General features: G+C 48.1%; 1 protein-coding gene across 4 annotated transcripts in view; it reads right to left on the reverse strand.

Moving 5' to 3' along the window:
• Positions 1–19,717, reverse strand: part of PMFBP1 (polyamine modulated factor 1 binding protein 1) — a 294,257-nt gene that overhangs the window by 21,171 nt on the left and 253,369 nt on the right. For 3 of the 4 annotated variants that reach the window (XM_068259442.1, XM_068259441.1, XM_068259443.1), the window contains 7 exons: positions 13,452–13,698; positions 10,482–10,671; positions 9,150–9,303; positions 4,955–5,122; positions 4,701–4,868; positions 3,479–3,646; positions 1,958–2,125 (listed from right to left, as the gene is read on the reverse strand). In XM_068259442.1, the coding sequence (XP_068115543.1) occupies positions 1,958–2,125; positions 3,479–3,646; positions 4,701–4,868; positions 4,955–5,122; positions 9,150–9,303; positions 10,482–10,671; positions 13,452–13,698 (1,263 nt within the window). The remainder of the gene's footprint in view (positions 1–1,957; positions 2,126–3,478; positions 3,647–4,700; positions 4,869–4,954; positions 5,123–9,149; positions 9,304–10,481; positions 10,672–13,451; positions 13,699–19,717) is intronic. The other variant, XM_068259444.1, reaches the window with a different exon arrangement.

Below are 19,717 nucleotides of genomic sequence, written 5' to 3' on the forward strand. Positions count from 1 at the left end.
AGGACACAATGAAGGAGACATGGCGGTGAGGACACAATGAAGGAGACATGGTGGAGAGGACACAATGAAGGAGACATGGTGGAGAGGACACAATGAAGGGGACATGGCGGAGAGGACACAGTGACGGGGACATGGTGGAGAGGACACAATGAAGGAGACATGGTGGAGAGGACACAATGAAGGGGACATGGCGGAGAGGACACAGTGACGGGGACATGGTGGAGAGGACACAATGAAGGAGACATGGTGGAGAGGACACAATGAAGGAGACATGGTGGAGAGGACACAATGAAGGGGACATGGCGGAGAGGACACAGTGACGGGGACATGGTGGAGAGGACACAATGAAGGAGACATGGTGGAGAGGACACAATGAAGGGGACATGGTGGAGAGGACACAATGAAGGGGACATGGTGGAGAGGACACAATGAAGGGGACATGGTGGAGAGGACACAATGAAGGAGACATGGTGGAGAGGACACAATGAAGGGGACATGGCGGAGAGGACACAATGAAGGAGACATGGCGGTGAGGACACAATGAAGGAGACATGGCGGAGAGGACACAATGAAGGAGACATGGTGGAGAGGACATGGCAGAGAAGACACGATGGAGGGGACATGGCGGAGAGGACACAATGAAGGAGACATGGTGGTGAGGACACAATGAAGGAGACATGGTGGAGAGGACACAATGAAGGAGACATGGTGGAGAGGACACAATGAAGGGGACATGGCGGAGAGGACACAGTGACGGGGACATGGTGGAGAGGACACAATGAAGGAGACATGGTGGAGAGGACACAATGAAGGGGACATGGCGGAGAGGACACAGTGACGGGGACATGGTGGAGAGGACACAATGAAGGAGACATGGTGGAGAGGACACAATGAAGGAGACATGGTGGAGAGGACACAATGAAGGGGACATGGCGGAGAGGACACAGTGACGGGGACATGGTGGAGAGGACACAATGAAGGAGACATGGTGGAGAGGACACAATGAAGGGGACATGGTGGAGAGGACACAATGAAGGGGACATGGTGGAGAGGACACAATGAAGGGGACATGGCGGAGAGGACACAATGAAGAAGACATGGTGGAGAGGACAGTGACGGGGACATGGCGGAGAGGACACAGTGACGGGGACATGGCGGAGAGGACACAGTGACGGGGACATGGCGGAGAGGACACAGTGACGGGGACATGGCGGAGAGGACACAGTGACGGGGACATGGCGGAGAGGACACAATGAAGGGGACATGGCGGAGAGGACACAGTGACGGGGACATGGCGGAGAGGACACAGTGACGGGGACATGGCGTAGAGGACACAGTGACGGGGACATGGCGGAGAGGACACAGTGACGGGGACATGGCGGAGAGGACACAGTGACGGGGACATGGCGGAGAGGACACAGTGACGGGGACATGGCGGAGAGGACACAGTGACGGGGACATGGCGGAGAGGACACAGTGACGGGGACATGGCGGAGAGGACACAGTGACGGGGACATGGCGGAGAGGACACAATGAAGGGGACATGGTGGAGAGGACATTGATGTGGCAGTAGACAGTGATGTGGCCACGGAGGTGGAACGATCCCCACCACCAGTAGTAGATGTTTGCTCAGTGGCGTAGCTAAGGAGCTGTGGGCCCAGATGCAAGTTTTACAATGGGGCCCCCCAAGCACTCTATAGATGACAATTGATACAGCGCACTAAAACCTGCCAATGGCAACTACAGTGTCAGAGGTGCAAGAAGGGGGTGGGGAGCAGCTTGTTAATGATTACCACTATTCAACGTATCTATAGAAGTGATTATTATGAGCACAGGACCAATAGAGAGCTAATACTGTAGTTGAGGGAGGGCTCTTCAGGGCCCCTCTGGCCCAAGGGCCCCGATGCGGTGGCTACCTCTGCAACCCCTATTGCTATGCCCGTGTTTGCTCTCTCACCTCCTGCTCCTTCTGCCGGTGCAGATCATGTCCAGCGTTCATCTCTGCGCTCAGCTTTCTGATTCGCTCTTCCTGAGCAGCCAATTCTCTCTCCAGCTCCGCCTTCCTGTTCTGCGAACGCTGCAGCTCATTCCTCAGCGCGGCCACCTCTCTGCTCCTGTCACTGAGCTGCAGAGAAGACACAGAATGAGAGGTGGAGGATTAATAAAGTGGTCCTATCCCTCCTGCTATTTATATACTGAACACTTACATCATAAATGGGGGCCACTGAGCTGCCCACCCCACCTGCCCCTGAGCCCCCCCTCTGAGGAGGTCACTTGCCCAGACTCTGTGTGGGGTAGGAGCTGTCCTCTGATAGGTTGCTTAGAATTACAGGGTAGGAGGAGCCAGTAATTATCACTAAAACATTGAATAGTGTCCCATCCTCGCCCACCGCTTGTACTTCTCTGCCTGTTTGCATTACTTGCTCCTGTAGCTGCACATGTCATGGATTCTGTATAGCATTGTTACAGCTTCTAGTTCATTTAATTACCCATATGTTTTCATTCATAATCAGCATAAAGAGGTGTGGCTTAATGTGCAGACTATGTTGAAGGGTGGAGTTTAGGGTGTCAGGTTTTCAGAGCCTATAGAGTCACGATATGTAACTCTGCCCACTATTGAGGTGCCTACACACGCAAGTGTGGACAAATTGGCCACCATTTCAGCAGACAATCTGTGTGCACACCAGCCTCTGATCGATGCTGCTCAGGTGTCAGGGGTTGCTAAAGATCCATCATTTCAGATCCTTAAAGAGGATCTGTAACATCAAAAGATCCCCTGGGGGGTACTCACCTCGGGTGGGGGAAGCCTCCGGATCCTAATGAGGCTTCCCACGCCGTCCTCTGTCCCACGGGGGTCTCGCTGCAGCCCTCCGTACAAGATGACGTCATTATTTATCTTCCCGGCTCCTGCGCAGGCGCTCTGACGGCTGTCGGCCCCGAACTACATGGAAATACCCGATCGCCGTCGGGTCTGCTGTACTGCGCAGGTGCAAGTTTCCGGCGCCTGCGCAGTAGAGCGGACCCGACTGAGATCGGGTATTTCCGTGTAGTTCGGAGCGGAAAGCAGCCACAGCGCCCCCGCTGGAGCCAGCAAAGGTAAATATTGATTTTACAGTCGGGTCTGTCGCCGGCTGTTCGGAGGGCTGCAGCGAGACCCCCGTGGGACAGAGGAGGGCGTGGGAAGCCTCATTAGGATCCGGAGGCTTCCCCCACCCGAGGAGAGTACCCCCCAGGGGTTATCTTTGCTCCCCCAAGACTCAGAGGGCCGCTTTGTCGTGTGCCAATCATCCCTATTCATCTCCTCCCCCTCCATAGCAACAGAACGCACCACTAGGCTTCAGGTCTGTACAGTGTCCCAAATAAGCGCCCGAGTGATTGTTTCCTGACCTTCAACGAGCGCACACACACCACATATTCAGTCCAGTAATGGAGCAATACTATGCAATAATCCATCCTATAATAATCCATCCTATAGTACCTGCTCCCTAGCCTCTCGCTGGGCTGCCTGTGCAGCGCACACCTGGTTCTTCAGCTCCTGCAGGCATTCCTGCGCAGAGCTCAGCTCTTGGCTCCTCCCTCTCACCGTCTTCTGTGCCGCCTCCTCCTCTGATCGTAGTCGCAGCAGGGATTCCTCCAGGCGTTTGGCCTGCAGGGAGGAGAAATGGGGTCAGAGTGATTACTGTGGCTGGGCAGACAATGGAAGCATTAAGAATAGTAATTCCTATGGGATGCTGTACAAGAAACAGAGCAGCAATTTGATTAAGAATATTTTACAAAATGTAAAAATGGTAGTATCTGCTCAGAGCAACCAATCCGATTTCAGATGCTGATCAAAACAACTATTCTGATTGGTACCTCTGGGCTACTGCTTCACTTTCCCTCCAGTTCTCTCTGCATCTGTCTTGATAAATAGGCCCATTTGCTTTAATATTGAGGTTTTTGTTCTGTACTATAAGATGGAATATTTTGTAAGTGTTAAAGCACTTTTACAGCTAAGTATAGCCTCTCCCACAGCCTGCTGATTGGATATTGAAAAGGAGCAGCATACTGATAAGTCATCATCCTGCTCTCCAATCCTGTAGAGCTTTCTGTATCTGACTAACATCACTCTGTAAGACAAAACGTCTGATTGGCTCCTAGAGCATTCCTCCCCCACCTTCTCCACAATTGCAAATTGCCAAAATCAGGTTATTCTACAGTGATGCATGACTTGTGTTGTGAACTGTTACAGAGGATAAGAGGGCCTTTTGCTGTTTAATCATACTGCCTCTATGAGGGTGGAGCATATGCTTGCACTGAACACAAGCCCCTCAGTTCTCACTTCATAGGTTCTTATTGCTTCTTTTGTCCTGTCTCATGCCATGTCACACATGCCACTGAATCGCCACAACTAGAAGCTTCCACTACATCTAAATAGCTGCAAGTGAGAACACCTATTTACCAGCACTAGTGACTGAACTAACTAGTTGCTTGTTATTGAGAACAACAAGTCTCATAGCTATGACTAGCAACTAGCTGCTGCTACTATTTTCTAGCATCTCATTCATGAGTGTGATATGACCCTTAGATACCACTATGACTACTGCTGGTTTCTTCTAAGAAATAACAAAACAGGAAGTCAGCAGTGTGCCTGGAAATAAAGTCCCCTTTCTCAGAGTCGCAGTACACAGAAATGGCAATGCCCCCGTTGATAGCCTCACCTCCTGGGTCTGAGTGTGGATTTTCCTCTGGGCTTGTTGCAGGGTGTTCTTGGTGAGCTCCAGCTGAGCAGTGCTGTCTCTGGCCTCCTCCTGAGTGCTCTGCCATCTCCTCTCCATCTGGCTGTAACTGCTCTGCAGGTTCTGTAGCGCCCGATCCCTCTCTGCCAACTGTAAGAGCACAGAAACAGTCAGGACAGCAGTGCCCCCTAGTGTTACCAAGCCACCACTGCGCCTTTCCAACTGGCAGTACTCACCAAGCGGTCCGAGTGTTTGACTCGGAGGCTGAGCTCCTCCACCTCTCTCTGGAGGGTGCTCTCCCGCTCCTCCACCCTCAGATGTTGTCTCTGTAGCTCTTCATGCTGTTCTTGCTGCTGCTCCAGCTCGGATCTCAGAGATTGCTTGATCGCGCTCTGTTCCTGCAGCTAATATCAACTAGAGTCACTCTGGGTCTGAGTTACTACAACCTGAATTATTGCAAATACTTTCTGTTTTAACCACTTGAGGACCGCAGTGTTAAACCTCCCTAAAGCAGTTGGCTGATGGTGTAATGGTTAAGGGCTCTGCCTCTGACACAGGAGACCAGGGTTCGAATCTCGGCTCTGCCTGTTCAGTAAGCCAGCACTAATTCAGTAGGAGACCTTTGGCAAGTCTCCCTTACACTGCTACTGCCAATAGAGCGCGCCCTAGTGGCTGCTGCTCTGCTCTGGCGCTTTGAGTCCGCAAGGAGAAAAGCGCAATATAAATGTTATTTGTCTTGTCTTGTCTAAAGACCAGGTCATTTTTCATTAAATTGGCCACCGGAGCTTTAAGGCCAAGCTGCAGGACCACACGACACAGCACACAAGTTATTCCCCCCCCCCTTTCTCCCCACCAACAGAACTATCTGTTGGTGGGGTCTCATCGCGCCCCCCCTCCCCCCCCCTATGTTTGTTTGTTTATTTACATGTTAGTATGTTTTTTTAATAAAAATAAGCAGGGCTGTGGAGTCGGAGTCGTGGAGTCGGAGTCGTGGAGTCGGGCAATTTTGGGTGCCTGGAGTCGGAGTCGGGAAAAAATGCACCGACTCCGACTCCTAATGAATTTGTAACTGTAATTAAAATAGAAAATATGATAAAATGTTCTATTTCTCAGATAATTGTCATTAAACATAATGTATATATACAGTATATATACAGTAATAGCTGTGCTTAGTCCACAAAAAATGAAATAAACCAATCAAAATTAGTTACTTGTGCTGCTTCAATAAAGCAGTCCCCATATTTTTAAGGTCAGATATACATATCTGATTGTGACTGTATATATGATGTGTACACAGGAATCTCTTATATATACTAAATAACATCTATGCTGTAAGAATAAAGCCTGATGTGTAGCTGTGTCACTAATAGAGATGGTCAACGAGATGGAAATAATTCTGCATTGATGCTGATTTATGCAAATGTATGCACTCCCTTTGCTGATGAAATCAAATAATGTGATATGTTATTAAAATTTGGTTTGGTGACTACAAATTAAAGGGTAACTGAGACGGATGAAAAGTAAAGTTTTATACATACCTGGGGCTTCCTCCAGCCCCCTTCAGGCTAATCAGTCCCTCGCTGTCCTCCACCACCCGGATCTTCTGCTATGAGTCCTGGTAATTCAGCCAGTCAGCGCTGTCCGGCCGCATGCCGCTCCCACAGCCAGGAACATTCTGCACCTCCGCAATAGTGCTGCACAGGTGTAGTATGCTCCTGGCGGCGGAGTGTGTGCATGCGCACTACGCCTGACTGGCTCAAGTACCTGGACTCATAGCAGAAGATCCAGGTGGTGGAGGAGGACAACGAGGGACTGATTATCCTGAAGGCGCCTGGAGGAAGCCCCAGGTATGTATAAAACTTTAATTTCATCTGTCTCAGGTTTACTTTGTTACACAGTAGTACTATACTCTACATATGCACTCCCCACAGAGCTGCAGGAAATCCACTGAGAATGCTGTGCACATTGAACACAGAGGTGTTGTCTGTTTACAATCTCCTTATTCCCCTGCAGAGTACCTGCACATCATTCTTACATGTACCCACACTTACATTGCCTAGGGCCTGATAGATGTTCTTTGTTCCGGTTTGTACCTTTTACAAGTACTCTTACCAAGGACTAGTTTTAGTCTAAAGGGAATAAATATAGTAGTCTACATATCCTTCTCACTTCAGTTGTCTTGTAAAATTCCTAAGCGTTGGCAGTTAAGAGACGAATTTCATGTTACATACTTTTAATCAACAAAATTGTAATATGCAAATTAGAGGAGTCGGAGTCGTGGAGTCGGAGGAATCCTAAACTGAGGAGTCGGAGTCGGTGGATTTTTGGACCGACTCCACAGCCCTGAAAATAAGTGTTTGTTTTTTACCTACTGTACTTCCTCCCTCCCCCTGCTAGCCAATCCCCGTCATCAGCTGTCATAGGCTTCATCCTATGACAGCCGATCACCTCTGTGCCTCAGGAGGGGACAGCCGTGTCACATGGCTGTCCCTAGTACAGCGCTGCTGCAGATTGCAGTGCTGTACGTGTAATTAGACAGCGGGTTCGTCGTCTAACAGTCTCCCGAGTGGCGATTGCCACTCAGAGACTGAAGACGGAGTTCCGCTCCGCCCACCAAGCAGGAGATGCACGCGCACCCTGCAAAACAGAGCCCCAGGACTTTACGCCCATTGGCCACGCACATCGGCATGACGCGGTCGGCTAGTATTTAAGAAAGCACATTTTTTTTTTTCCATAGCATTTTATTAAGAGGGCTTTTTGGTCCATTGCAGCCCCTTACACATCGTTGGTTCCCCAGTTCGAATCCCAGCCAGGTCAACTTCTGCAAAGAGTTGGTACGTTCACCCCGTGTTTGCGTGGGTTTCCTCCTGGCACTCCGGATTCCTCCCACATCCCAAAAACATACAGATGAGTTCATTGGCTTCCCCCTAAATTGGCCCTAGACTATGATTACGAGCCCCTCTGAGAGACAGTTAGTGACAAAACAATATGCTCTGTACAGCGCTGCGTAATATGTCAGCACTATATAAATACTTAAATAAATAAATAAACTCTGGATGTTTCAAGTACTCCCCCATAGAGCCACATTAATCCATGCCATGCACTGATGAGGATCAATCAATCTGAAACAGTCTGTATGCATGTTGGATTAGTGTGGCTCTGTAATATTAACAAGCTGACGCATCATTGCATTCCAGCGGATCTGGAGGTGTGTTTCGCCCACAAGGACAACAATGGATAATTTGGATATTTCAGCAGTGATGCATCGTGGGAGACATCTCGGAAATCACTCCAACCTGAATTATCGCAAATAATTTCTGCTTTAAGAAAGCAAATTTTTGTTTTCTACAACAACGACAAAGCATTTGCAAAGCGATACTCTCCCATGGGACCCAAAGTGCATAAGCTTGTCTCAGATCAGTACATAGTGATGTGTACAGGGGAAAAGTTATGTGATCATAAATGCCAGACTAACAGGTGGCTTTTCAGGTTTGATTTAAATGCTTCCAGGGTTGGAGCTGTCTTGATTGGGTGTGGCAAAGCATTCCAAAGGGTAGGGGCAGCATGACAGAAAGCTCTGGCTCCAAAAGTTTTTAGTTGGACTCTGGAGGTGGTCACGTTATTGGATACTTTTGATCTGAAGTTGTGGGAGGTGTGGTGCAGTTGCAACGAGTCATTCAAATATGTGTGAATGTTAGCATGACAATTTTAAACAGGATTATTAAAGTGAAGATCACGGGAGAACATAGTCATTTTGAAAACCTGATCTGTATTAATGATGCAGCAGGAGGAGTGAGACTCTGTCCTTTCAGTCTGTACTGTCTTGTAGCTGAGGGGAGAGTTGGTAGAACTGTCACTAATGGATGTGACAGCAGAGAGGACATGGCGCACACAGGCTGAAGCCTATGACAGCCGATCACGCTGATTGGCTGACGGGGGAGGGAGGGGACAATATAAAATAAATAAAAAATTAGGCAAATGTATTAAAACAAATAATAAAATACATTTTTATTAAAAAAACAAACAACTGGGGAGTGATCAGACCCCACCAACAGAAAGCTCTGTTGGTGGGGAGAAAAGGGGGGCCTTGGGAATCAATTATGTGCTGAGTTGTGTGGCCCTGCAGCAAGACCTTAAAGCTTCAGTGACCATTCCTGGTCACTAGGGGGGTTTAACACTGTGGGCCTCAAGAGGTTAAAGAGGAACTGTATTCAAAATAATGTAATGAATAAATTTTTTATTTTTTTTTTACAATATTTCTTTATAAATGATTTAGTCAGCCACACAACCAGTGGTGAACAAGCACCGCAGAATACTACTGGCTTGTGTGTTGCCCGCCATCCCTGAGCAAGTGACTAGAGGGGAATCTTCCAGGCCTGTCTCAGAGAGGGGCTGGGCTTTCTCTCTCTGAGTTGTGGGCGGGGCCGTTACCTGTTGCTGCAGAGTTTGGTGCTGCTCCTGCTCATTCTTCTGCTCCAGCTGCAGCTTGCTCAGTGAATGCTGCAGTTTCAGGGCTTCCTGTGAAGATGCCTGGTGCTTCTTTTTTGCCTCATTAAGTTCCAGTTTCAGTCGTTCCGCCAGTGTCCTGCAGACACAAACAGAAGAGGTCAGATAAAGCGGGGACACACAGAGGAGGTCAGATTCAGCGGGGACACACAGAGGCAGTCAGATGGGGCGAGGACACACAGAGGAGGTCAGAAGCGGTAAGGGCGAACAGAGGCTAGATAGGGTGTGGACACACAGTTGATATCAGATGGGCAGGCCACACAGAGGTCAGAAGGGGCAGGGGCGCACAGAGGTCAGATGGGGTGGGTACACACAGAGGAGATTAGATAGTGTGTGGACACAAATAGGAGGTCAGATGGGCAAGGACACACAGAAGAAGTCAGATGGGCAGGGACACACAGAAGAAGTCAGAAGCGGCAGGGGCACACAGAGTTCAGATGGGGTGGGGCCACGCAAAGGAGGTCAGAAGGGGCAGTGGTGCACACAGATCAGATAGGGTGGGGACACACAGAGGAGATCAGATGTAGCAGGGATACACAGAGGAGGTTAGATATTGTGTGAACACAAAGAGGAGGTCAAATGTGGTGGGGACACCCAGAGTAGGTCAGATGAAGCATGGACACACAGAGGATGTTAGATAGAATGTGTACACACATAGGAGGTCAGATGGATGGGGACAAACAGAGGAGGCCAGGGGGGGAACACAGAGGTCAGATGGGTGGGGACACACAGAGAAGGGTAGATGGGGTGGAAATAAAAGAAGGAGGTCAGAAGGGGCAGGGGGACACAAAGAAGGTCAGTTGGGCGGGTACACAAAGAGATGGTCAGATGGGTCGGGGAGATAAAGAAGAAGTCAGGTGAGATGGGGATACACGGAGGAGATCAGATGGATGAGACACACAGAGGGAATCAGATGGGCAGGGACACACAGAGGAGGTTAGATGGGGTGAGAATGAAGAAAGGAGGTCAGAAGGGGTGGGGACACACAAAGAAGGTCAGATGGGCGGGGGCACAGAGAGGCGGTCAGATGAAGCGGGGACACAGGTGGTCAGATGAGATGGGGATACATGGAGGAGGTCAGATGAGGCGGGGGCACACGGAGGAGCTTATATGGGTGGGGACACACAGAAGAGGTCAGATGGGGGGGGAGGAGGCACAGAGGAGGTGGGCACTCAGTGTGGAGGTCAGATCAGACAAGGGAGGTCTCATGGGGCGGGGACACAGAGGAGGTCACAGAGGGACAGATAAGCCACGCACCTGCATTGCTCCACTTCCTCCTCGCTGGTAATTGCCCGCTCTCGCAAAGTTCGCATCTCACTTTCTAACTTCCGCAGATGTTGCTCTTGTCGTACAACTTCAGCCACACGCTCGCTCAGCTGCTCCTGGGTGCTCTGCAGAGCGCTCTCCACCAGAAGAGTCTTCTCCTCCTGACCAGCCAGCGTCTGCACTGGGTACAGGATAGAGACAGACATTGTTAGAGAACTTTCATAGTGGTATGTCAGTTGTTGAGTCACTGTGGTCACATGAGAATTCAGCCCCTCCCCACCTGATAGCCTTTGTATTGGCACAGAGGCCAGGCAATGACATTACCAGGGGTGGGAGGAGACAATGCAGTGGTGTGTGTGTGGGGGGGGGGGGGCAGGCTTGAGATGGAGTGTGGCTGGGTTTCAGCACCGAAAATTCTAGGCAAGCACTAGCAGCTCGGCAAAGCAGTGTTTATTGCAGCACTGCTGAATAGGAAAAATCATGGCTTCAACTGGCTACATTTTACCTGACTGATTTCACAGTGGTGAGTATCTCTGAAACTACTCATCAGTCTGACATGCAGTTTTCACATGCGATCACCTCTGATTATGTACTTTTCACTACTGTGTTTCCCCAAAAATAAGACAGCGTCTTATATTATATTTTGCTCTAAAAGATGAGCTAGAGCCTAGTTTTAGGGGATGTCTTCTATTCCTCCTGCCTTCCTTACTCCGCCACCTCTTCATCTGCTGCACCCTCCTGTACTACTCCGACCCAGCGCCTTCCTGGTGTTCCCCTCTGTCCCCGTGTCCTCATGGTGTCCCCCTCTGTCCCATGTCCTCCTCTATCACCTGTCCTCCTATGTCCTGCACTGTGTCTTCTGCTGCCTCCCATGTCCTACTGGTGTCCCCCTTGTCTTCCACTGTCCCATGTCCTCTGATCTCCAGGACAACGGAAGACACGGGACACCAAGGGGAAATCGGAAGACATGAAGGACATGGGAGTCAGTAGAAGACACAGCAAGCATAATACAAGTCATACTTGCGCCCATTTTTCCCACCGTAGCTGCTGCTAGGACTTAGTTTTAGGTTAGGGCTTATATTTCAAGTATGCTCAAATTTTCAGCTAGGGCTTCTTTTCGGGGGATGTCTTGTTTTTGGGAAAACAGGGTATATACAAGGTTTCTGCAACCAGGCCACATAAAACGTTGTGCTTAGAGTGGTACAATGCCATTTATTATTAATAGATTTCTGCTGAAATTTAACCAAAATTTAAGGAGCAAAGAGATGAATTACGATAAAATGGGGCAAGAATGCAACTTTTGCTCCCCCTTAGGGTAATCTGAGATGGGAGAGGGGTCAGAGCTGAAACCCACTAGGCCCCAGTCACCTGCTTAAGTTGCGATGTGGATGATCCTGCTCTGATTGACCAGTGTTGAAGAGAATCGTTCACTACCCAATTAATGGCCACAATTAACTAAGCTCATCTTTAATTAACTAAGCCTGTCTTTAATAACGATTCTGAGCTGTTTTTACTGTTATTACCATGGAGAAAAAGCATTTAGCATTCACTAAACAATTTACCTCGGGCAGTTCTTAAAATAAGGATTATGTTCTTAAGAAGTGATGTATAAAGGTTCCCCTTTTCTCCTAAGTGATATTTTCAGCTAATCTATAAAATGCATTTTAAATCACCAGCAAGCAAGAAAGTACTTAAAATATTTTTGATAGTACTTTTTCACCTATTTTCTGGTACTTTTTCAATTGCAAAGTGCTGAAAAGATATTCTAAATAGAAGAGGAAACGGTTATCTCCTAGGAAAAAAACTTAGGAGAAAAAGTTAAGATGTTAATTCATCAGAAAAATGCAAGTGTTAACTCCTCACGCATTTTACAGTTGTTATCACCTGGATACATATATAGATATATACAGATATATACATATAATATATATATATATATATATATATATATATATATATATATATATATATATATATGTATATATATATATATATATATATATATATATTTATTGTATAGGGAGAAATATACACAGCAGGCACAAAGGGAGGGAGAGAGACATCAAGCTTATGCATACACACACACACACAGCCTCACAAATACTAAGAGGCACAGGCCTCTCTCTCTCTCTCTCCCCTTCCCTGGCTGCCATACACGAGCTTCAGGCTAGCTGTAATCATGCTGACAGAGGAGGCAGCAGGAGGGGCAGAGCTGCATCCTACATGCTTGTGTGTGCTCCTCCCCTGCCTATCTACTGCATGTAAGAATAATTACAGAGATGATAATTTAAGGACTGGAGTGATAAGACAAAGCTCTTGATGTGAAGGCTTATCACTACATTTTAATAAGGCAAGCTTCTTTAGTGGATCAACACTTAAAATATTAATTGATGTGTGGTGATAAGTTTTCACTTGCCTTATTATCACCAGCATAATCTTAGTGAATTGTGACCAATATTTAATAGAGATTGACTTGCTTGCCATATTGGGTTGTTACTGACCCATTTATGGATAGCTTAAAGGGCAACTGAAGCGAGAGAGATATGGAGGCTGCCATATTTATTTCCTTTTAAGCAATACCAGTTACCTGGCTATCCTGCTAATCCTCTGCCTCTAATACGTTTAGCCACAGACCCAGAACTAGTACGCAGTAGATCAGGTCTTTATGACTTTATTGTCAGATCTGAAAGATTAGCTTCATGCTTGTTTCTGGCATTATTCAGACACTACTGCATCCCAATAGACCAGCAGGACTGCCAGGCAAATGTTATTGTATAAAAGGAAATAAATATGGCAGCCTCCATATATTTCTCACTTCAGTTGTCCTTTAATTTATTAACCTTTCAGCAGTCCTTGCTACATTCTGATATGATCCAGGCAAGGATTGCACTCCAACTAGCCAATTAGCAGCCAGCAAATCAGAACCAACCAAATGTGGTTGGCCGGGTCACGAGTACCTACCTGCTTCCTGGTGCAGTTTGTAGGTCTCCTGCAGCTCCTTCTTCATCTCCTGCAGCTCCTTCCTCAGGGCGCCATTCTCTCGCTCCCTCTGTTCAGCCTCCTTTTGCGCACTCTGTAGCCTCCTCTCCATACCCCGGTTGGACTCCAGGTGGCGCTCTATCTCCTGATTGAGTGACTTTAGGGAGCTGCGTGCGTGCAGGAGGTCCGCCTCTGATTGGCGCAGGAGTGTGTCGCGCTTCTGGATAGCCTGAAGGACACGTAATGTGGACATTTACATACAAGCGGAGGCATGCGACATCCTGATAGCCGCTCTGTGGTCTCTATTTGCGCCAGTCGTGTCACTCTGGAAAATATTTACGCAGCTCATTAAGGGTTCGGCGTACGGAAGTGATAGGAGCGGGGAAATGATGAGTGTCGGAGCGGGCGTGACGGAGGGTTTACATACTCAACCACGGATGGACAGAGAGGAGCAGAGCCATTAATCACAGTCGCTCCGCAGATCCCTCATTAATATTTACAGGTTTATTTATGCAGTATTAAGGCCTGTCTGGCTCTGTAAGCGTGTGATGTGCTCACATACAGAATGTGGTGTGATCAGAGGGGACCATGTTACCGCTCAACTGAAAGTGACAAATACAGCGGCCAATACAGCCAAGAGCCCAGTGTGCCGACGTGTAGAGCTGTCAGAGGCTTCAGGCGGCTGTCAGACCTGCAGATCATGTGACCGGTCACCCTCTGCCTCAACTCTCCAGAGAGCCACAGATACCTGTATGTTCCAGCCCAACATAAATGAAACAGGCAAATCCTAATAGTATACAGAATGATAAGGGACTATTAACAGTGCATAGAAACAAAGTGCTGCACGCAAAACCTATTCATGGGAGAAATCTACTTTTCACAGCAACACAGTTTTCTACCTCTCCTCCCTGGATTCAGCAGGTGGGTGAGTTAATTAGGAGTGACCATGCGGCACACACAACAGGAAAAATAACAAATGCTAGACAAAAAAAAATAACAAATGCTAGGTACACACCATACAATTTTCTGACAGATTTACCTGTCAGATCGATTTTTTTCCAACATGTCCAATCTGAATTTCGATCGATTTTCCAATCGCTTCCCGTTCACTTCTATGAAAATCAATTGAAAAAACGATCAGAAAATCGATCGAAATTCAGATAGGACATGTTGGAAAAAAATCGATCTGGCAGGTAAATCTTTCAGAAAATTGTATGGTGCCTATGATACCTAGCATTAAAGGGATACTGTAGGGGGGTCGGGGGAAAATGAGTTGAAGTTACCCGGGGCTTCTAATGGTCCCCCGCAGACATCCTGTGCCGGCGCAACCACTCACCGATGCTCCGGCCCCGCCTCCTGTTCACTTCTGGAATTTCAGACTTTAAAGTCAGAAAACCACTGTGCCTGCGTTGCCGTGTCCTCACTCCCGCTGATGGCACCAGGAGCGTACTGTGCAGGTCCAGTATGGTCTGTGCCTGCACCGTGCGCTCCTGGTGACATCAGGGGAGGCGAGGACATGGCAATGCAGGCACGGTGGTTTTCAGACTTTAAAGTCTGAAATTCCAGAAGTGAACCGGAAGCGGGGCCGGAGCATCGGTGAGTGGTTGCGCCGGCACAGGATGTCTGCGGGGGACCATTAGAAGCCCCGGGTAACTTCAACTCATTTTCCCCCGACCCCCCTACAGTATCCCTTTAAGCCAGGTACATACATCCAATTTTGATGGGCCAATTTAGAATGAAAGCTTCCCTACACAATCAGTTCACAGTATTCAAAATCTGTTGGCCCTTATACTACTTGGAAGTGGTGAAATTGGCCAATCAAAAATTGGACGTGTGTATTCACCCCAACTTCCCAGCATCTCTGTGTGGTTGATTTACAAAATTATCTCAATTAATAGCTACTTCTCTGCTTTTCAACTTCTTACTATAAAGAATTTAAAGCACCCAAAAAGAAAAAAAAAAAAAAAAGAAAAAAAAAAAAAAAGAAAAAAACCCAATAACTTTGTAAACACCCGAAAAAACTAAAAATAAGTTGAAAAAAGTAATATTGAAGTTAGTTACTTTATTGGCCTCAATTCACTAAGCTTATCTCCTGTCTTTAATAATGTTTCTAGAGTTATCATCATGGTGATGAGGCATGCCGTATTCAGGAAACATTTTACCTCAGGCAAACCTAAAGTTAACTCTTCTGTCTTTAAAATAACTCCAGAGTTAAAGACAGGCTGTTTATTAACTGCGTGTGAAAATAACTACAGAGGAGGTAAATTAACTACAGAGGAGGTAACTTAAGGAATGAAGAGATATGATAACTCTCTTAACCAGCTGCCGCCCGCGTCACGCCAGTAGGCGTGGCCGCGGCGGCAGCCCCAGGACCGCCTAACGCCGATTGGCGGAAGGTCCTGTCAAACAGAAATGCGGGCGATCGCGCGCGCATGCGCGCGCACATCGCCCGGCATGACTTGCAGCCCCCCTGTGTCATCAGCCCGCCGGCCAATTAGCAGCGCCGGCGGGCTGCGATCTTTCAAATAGCCCTATCCCAAGTGTATAATACACGTTGTTATGTAAACAACGTGTATTATACTGGCTGCCTCCTCCTCTCCTGGTCACAGCGCGCCCGGACCACCAGGAGAGAGGACGGCAGCCCTGCTCAGTAAGCCACACACGTTTCCCCGCTCGATCCCCCACCCGATCGCCGCTGATCACCCCCACTACCCCCCTCACTGGCCCTGCCAAGGCGTCTGACTGAGGTCTGAGTGTCATCTGGTCGCCTGTCACAGCTCTGATCGAGGTCTGTGTGACATGTGAGTGGCATGTGAGTGACATCATTGCCTGTGCACAGTTTTTTGACTTCTGATTGATTGATTGCGTTGTGATTATTGATCATCTGTGATTGCCCTGTGTTTTCAATTGCTGTATACATTGGTTGGCATCTGACAGCGGCACTGTGATTGATATCTGGTCGCCTGTCACAGCTCTGATCGAGGTCTGAGTGAGATCTATTGTCTGTGCACTGATTTTTGACATCTGATTGATTGATTGATTGATTAGTGATTGGTATTTGATCATCTGTGATTGCCTGAGATTTCAATTGTTGTTTACATTGGTTGGCATCTGACAGCGGCGCTGTGATTGATATCTGGTCGCCTGTCACAGCTCTGATCGAGGTCTGAGTGACATCTATTGTCTGTGCACTGATTTTTGACGATTGATTGATTGATTAGTGATTGGTATTTGATCATCTGATTGCCTGAGATTTCAATTGCCGTTTACATTGGTTGGCATCGGACAGTGGCACTGTGATTGATATCTGGTCGCCTGTCACAGCTCTGATCGAAGTCTGAGTGAGATCTGAGTGACATCTATTGTCTGTGTACTGATTTTTGACATCTGATTGATTGATTAGTGATTGGTTTTTGATCATCTGTGATTTCCCTGTGATTCCAATTGCTGTTTACATTTGTTGGAATCTGACAGCGGCACTGTGATTGATATCTGGTCGCCTGTCACAGCTCTGATCGAGGTCTGAGTGACATCTATTGCCTGTGCACTGTTTTTTTGGCCAGTGAGTTAGCTAGGCCCCTTTTGTTAGGTAGTTAGCGCCCAGCCCACTACACCGCAATCACTATAAGTCGCTGATTAGCGTCATCACTGTCGCTAATCTGCATTGGTACTATATAGTATCTGTAAGTGATCAGTACTGATCACAGTCAGATCTATATAAGTACGTTAGGGTCACCTTAGAGTAGGCTCCACTAAAAACGCAGTGTTTGCCCGATCAGGCCTGATCGTTCTGCCGCACTTGCGTTCAGCCCTCCCCACCAAGTGAAAGAAATTTTTGTTTTCTGATCACTGCAAAAAAACACAATAGCTGCGACGCTATAAAGATCAGTTTTGATTTTTTTTTTTTTAAATCAAAACTGAGCGATCGCAGCTCTTTACTTAACAAATACTCCCATTTGCTAGACAGGTGCATTTTTTCCTGGGTGGTCTCAGAGGAATACCCCCTAAATTTAGCAGCCCAAAATGGCAAAAAAGATGTATTCCCTGCAAGAGGCCTACAATATTATGGCCGAGTCGGGTGAGAGTGATTGGGACTTCTCATCCGATGAATCCGGCTCAGAATATGAACCTGTAGAGGACAGTGACTCTCTGACCGATAGTTCTGATGACGAGGTTGTGGTCCCTGCTAGCGCCAGGCGTTCCCGACCCCATGTCAGTGGACCACAGGTTGCGCAGGATCAACCTCAAGGCCAGCAGAGTGGTGCTAGCGCTGATCCAGATTTTGATGGTGAGGCATGCACCAACAGCGCAGCACATCCTGGACTTGAAACCAGTACTGCCGTAGACCCTGGTGAAGTGGCGAGCACCAGCATGGCAGTTGAAACTGGTTCGGTGGTACGTGCAGTAAGACCCCAGTCGCAGCCACCAGAAACACGGGCCCGTAGTACCCCTAGGCTCCCAGAGGTGCTGGCAAACCCTCATTGGAAGTTCCCTAATTCCGCCGCACCCGTAGTGCCCCCTTTCACCGCCCAGTCTGGAGTCCAGGTGGAGACAGATCATCTAGGATCGGCCCTAGACGCTTTTCATCTGATCTTCACCGAGGATCTCTACGACTTAGTCGTGGCAGAGACCAACCGTAAGGCCACACAATTTATCACCGCCAATCCGAACAGCTCCCATGCCCAGCCTTTTCGGTGGAAACAGGTCACAGTTTTCGAATTTAAAATCTTTTTGGGCCTTCTCCTTAACATGGGTCTAACTAAAAAAAATGTATTGCGGTCCTATTGGTCTACGCACCCAATACATCACATGCCCATGTACTCTGCTGCCATGTCCAGGTCACGTTTTGAGGACATCCTGCGCTTCCTGCACTTTAATGATGATACAACCTGTCATGAAAGAGGCCACGCTGACTATGACCGGCTCCACAAATTTCGGCCCCTCATAGACCACCTGTCATCCAAATTTGCAGATGCTTACACCCCTGAACAGAACATCTGTATAGACGAGTCCCTCGTACATTTTACCGGGCGCCTTGGCATTAAGCAGTACATCCCAACCAAGCGCGCCCGGTATGGGGTCAAGCTGTATAAGCTCTGTGAAAGGGCCACAGGCTATACATATCGCTTTAGGGTCTATGAGGGCAAAGACACAAAATTGGAGCCGGTCGGATGCCCTGACTACCTGGGGTGCAGTGGCAAGATTGTGTGGGACTTGGTGTCACCCTTATTCCACAAGGGGTACCATCTCTATGTGGACAACTACTACACAAGTGTGGCCCTCTATCAGCATTTGAAGATACTCGGAATTCCTTGCTGTGGCACCGTGCGGCCTAGTCGCCGGGGCTTCCCCCAATATCTCACTGCTACCCGACTTGCACGGGGGGAGAGGGCTGCCTTGTGTAATGACGACCTTCTTGCAGTGAAATGGAAGGACAAGAGGGACGTTTACCTTCTGTCGACCATTCACGGAGACACGACAGTCCAAATTCAGCGAGCAACTGAGGTTGTTGAGAAACCCCTCGCCGTCCACGACTATAATTTAAACATGGGAGGGGTGGACTTCAATGACCAGATGTTGGCTCCCTATTTAGTTTCCCGAAGGACCAGCCGCTGGTATAAGAAAGTGGCTATTTACTTGATTCAATTGGCAATGTACAACAGCTTTGTTCTCTACAGTAAGGCTGGGAGAACAGGATCCTTCCTTAAATTTCAGGAAGAGATCATTTCGGAACTCCTGTATCCAGGAGGGGCCGTGGCCAATCCCCCTGATGTAGTTAGCCGGCTACATGAAAGACACTATGCTTATGTCTTTCCGAGTACCCCAGGTCAACGCACCCCAAGAAAACATTGTCGTGTCTGTAAGAGGAATGGAATGAGGCGTGACACCACTTTTTATTGTCCCTACTGTCCTGACCAGCCTGCCCTATGCATAGGGGAGTGTTTTGAAAAGTTCCACGAACAGATTCGCTATTGGAGTAGGGAACGTGAGACACAGTAGTAGTCTCTCAAGGCTCTTTCACACTGGAGCGATGTGTTGCAGCATATTGCCTAGCGAAAGTCCCACTTTGCGGTCCCCCCTTACGCCGGAAGTGGTTGACTTAAAGCTAGTGCATACCTACGCTACTGCGCGGCTCCTGTGTGTGAAACCAGACATCTGCTTTTGAGAGACCCAAATACATTGGAGTGATGGTTGCAGCATATTGCCTAGCGAAAGTCCCACTTTGCGGTCCCCCCCTTACGCCGGAA

The sequence above is a fragment of the Hyperolius riggenbachi genome, chromosome 11 (assembly GCF_040937935.1).
Source record: "Hyperolius riggenbachi isolate aHypRig1 chromosome 11, aHypRig1.pri, whole genome shotgun sequence".
NCBI lineage: Eukaryota > Metazoa > Chordata > Amphibia > Anura > Hyperoliidae > Hyperolius > Hyperolius riggenbachi.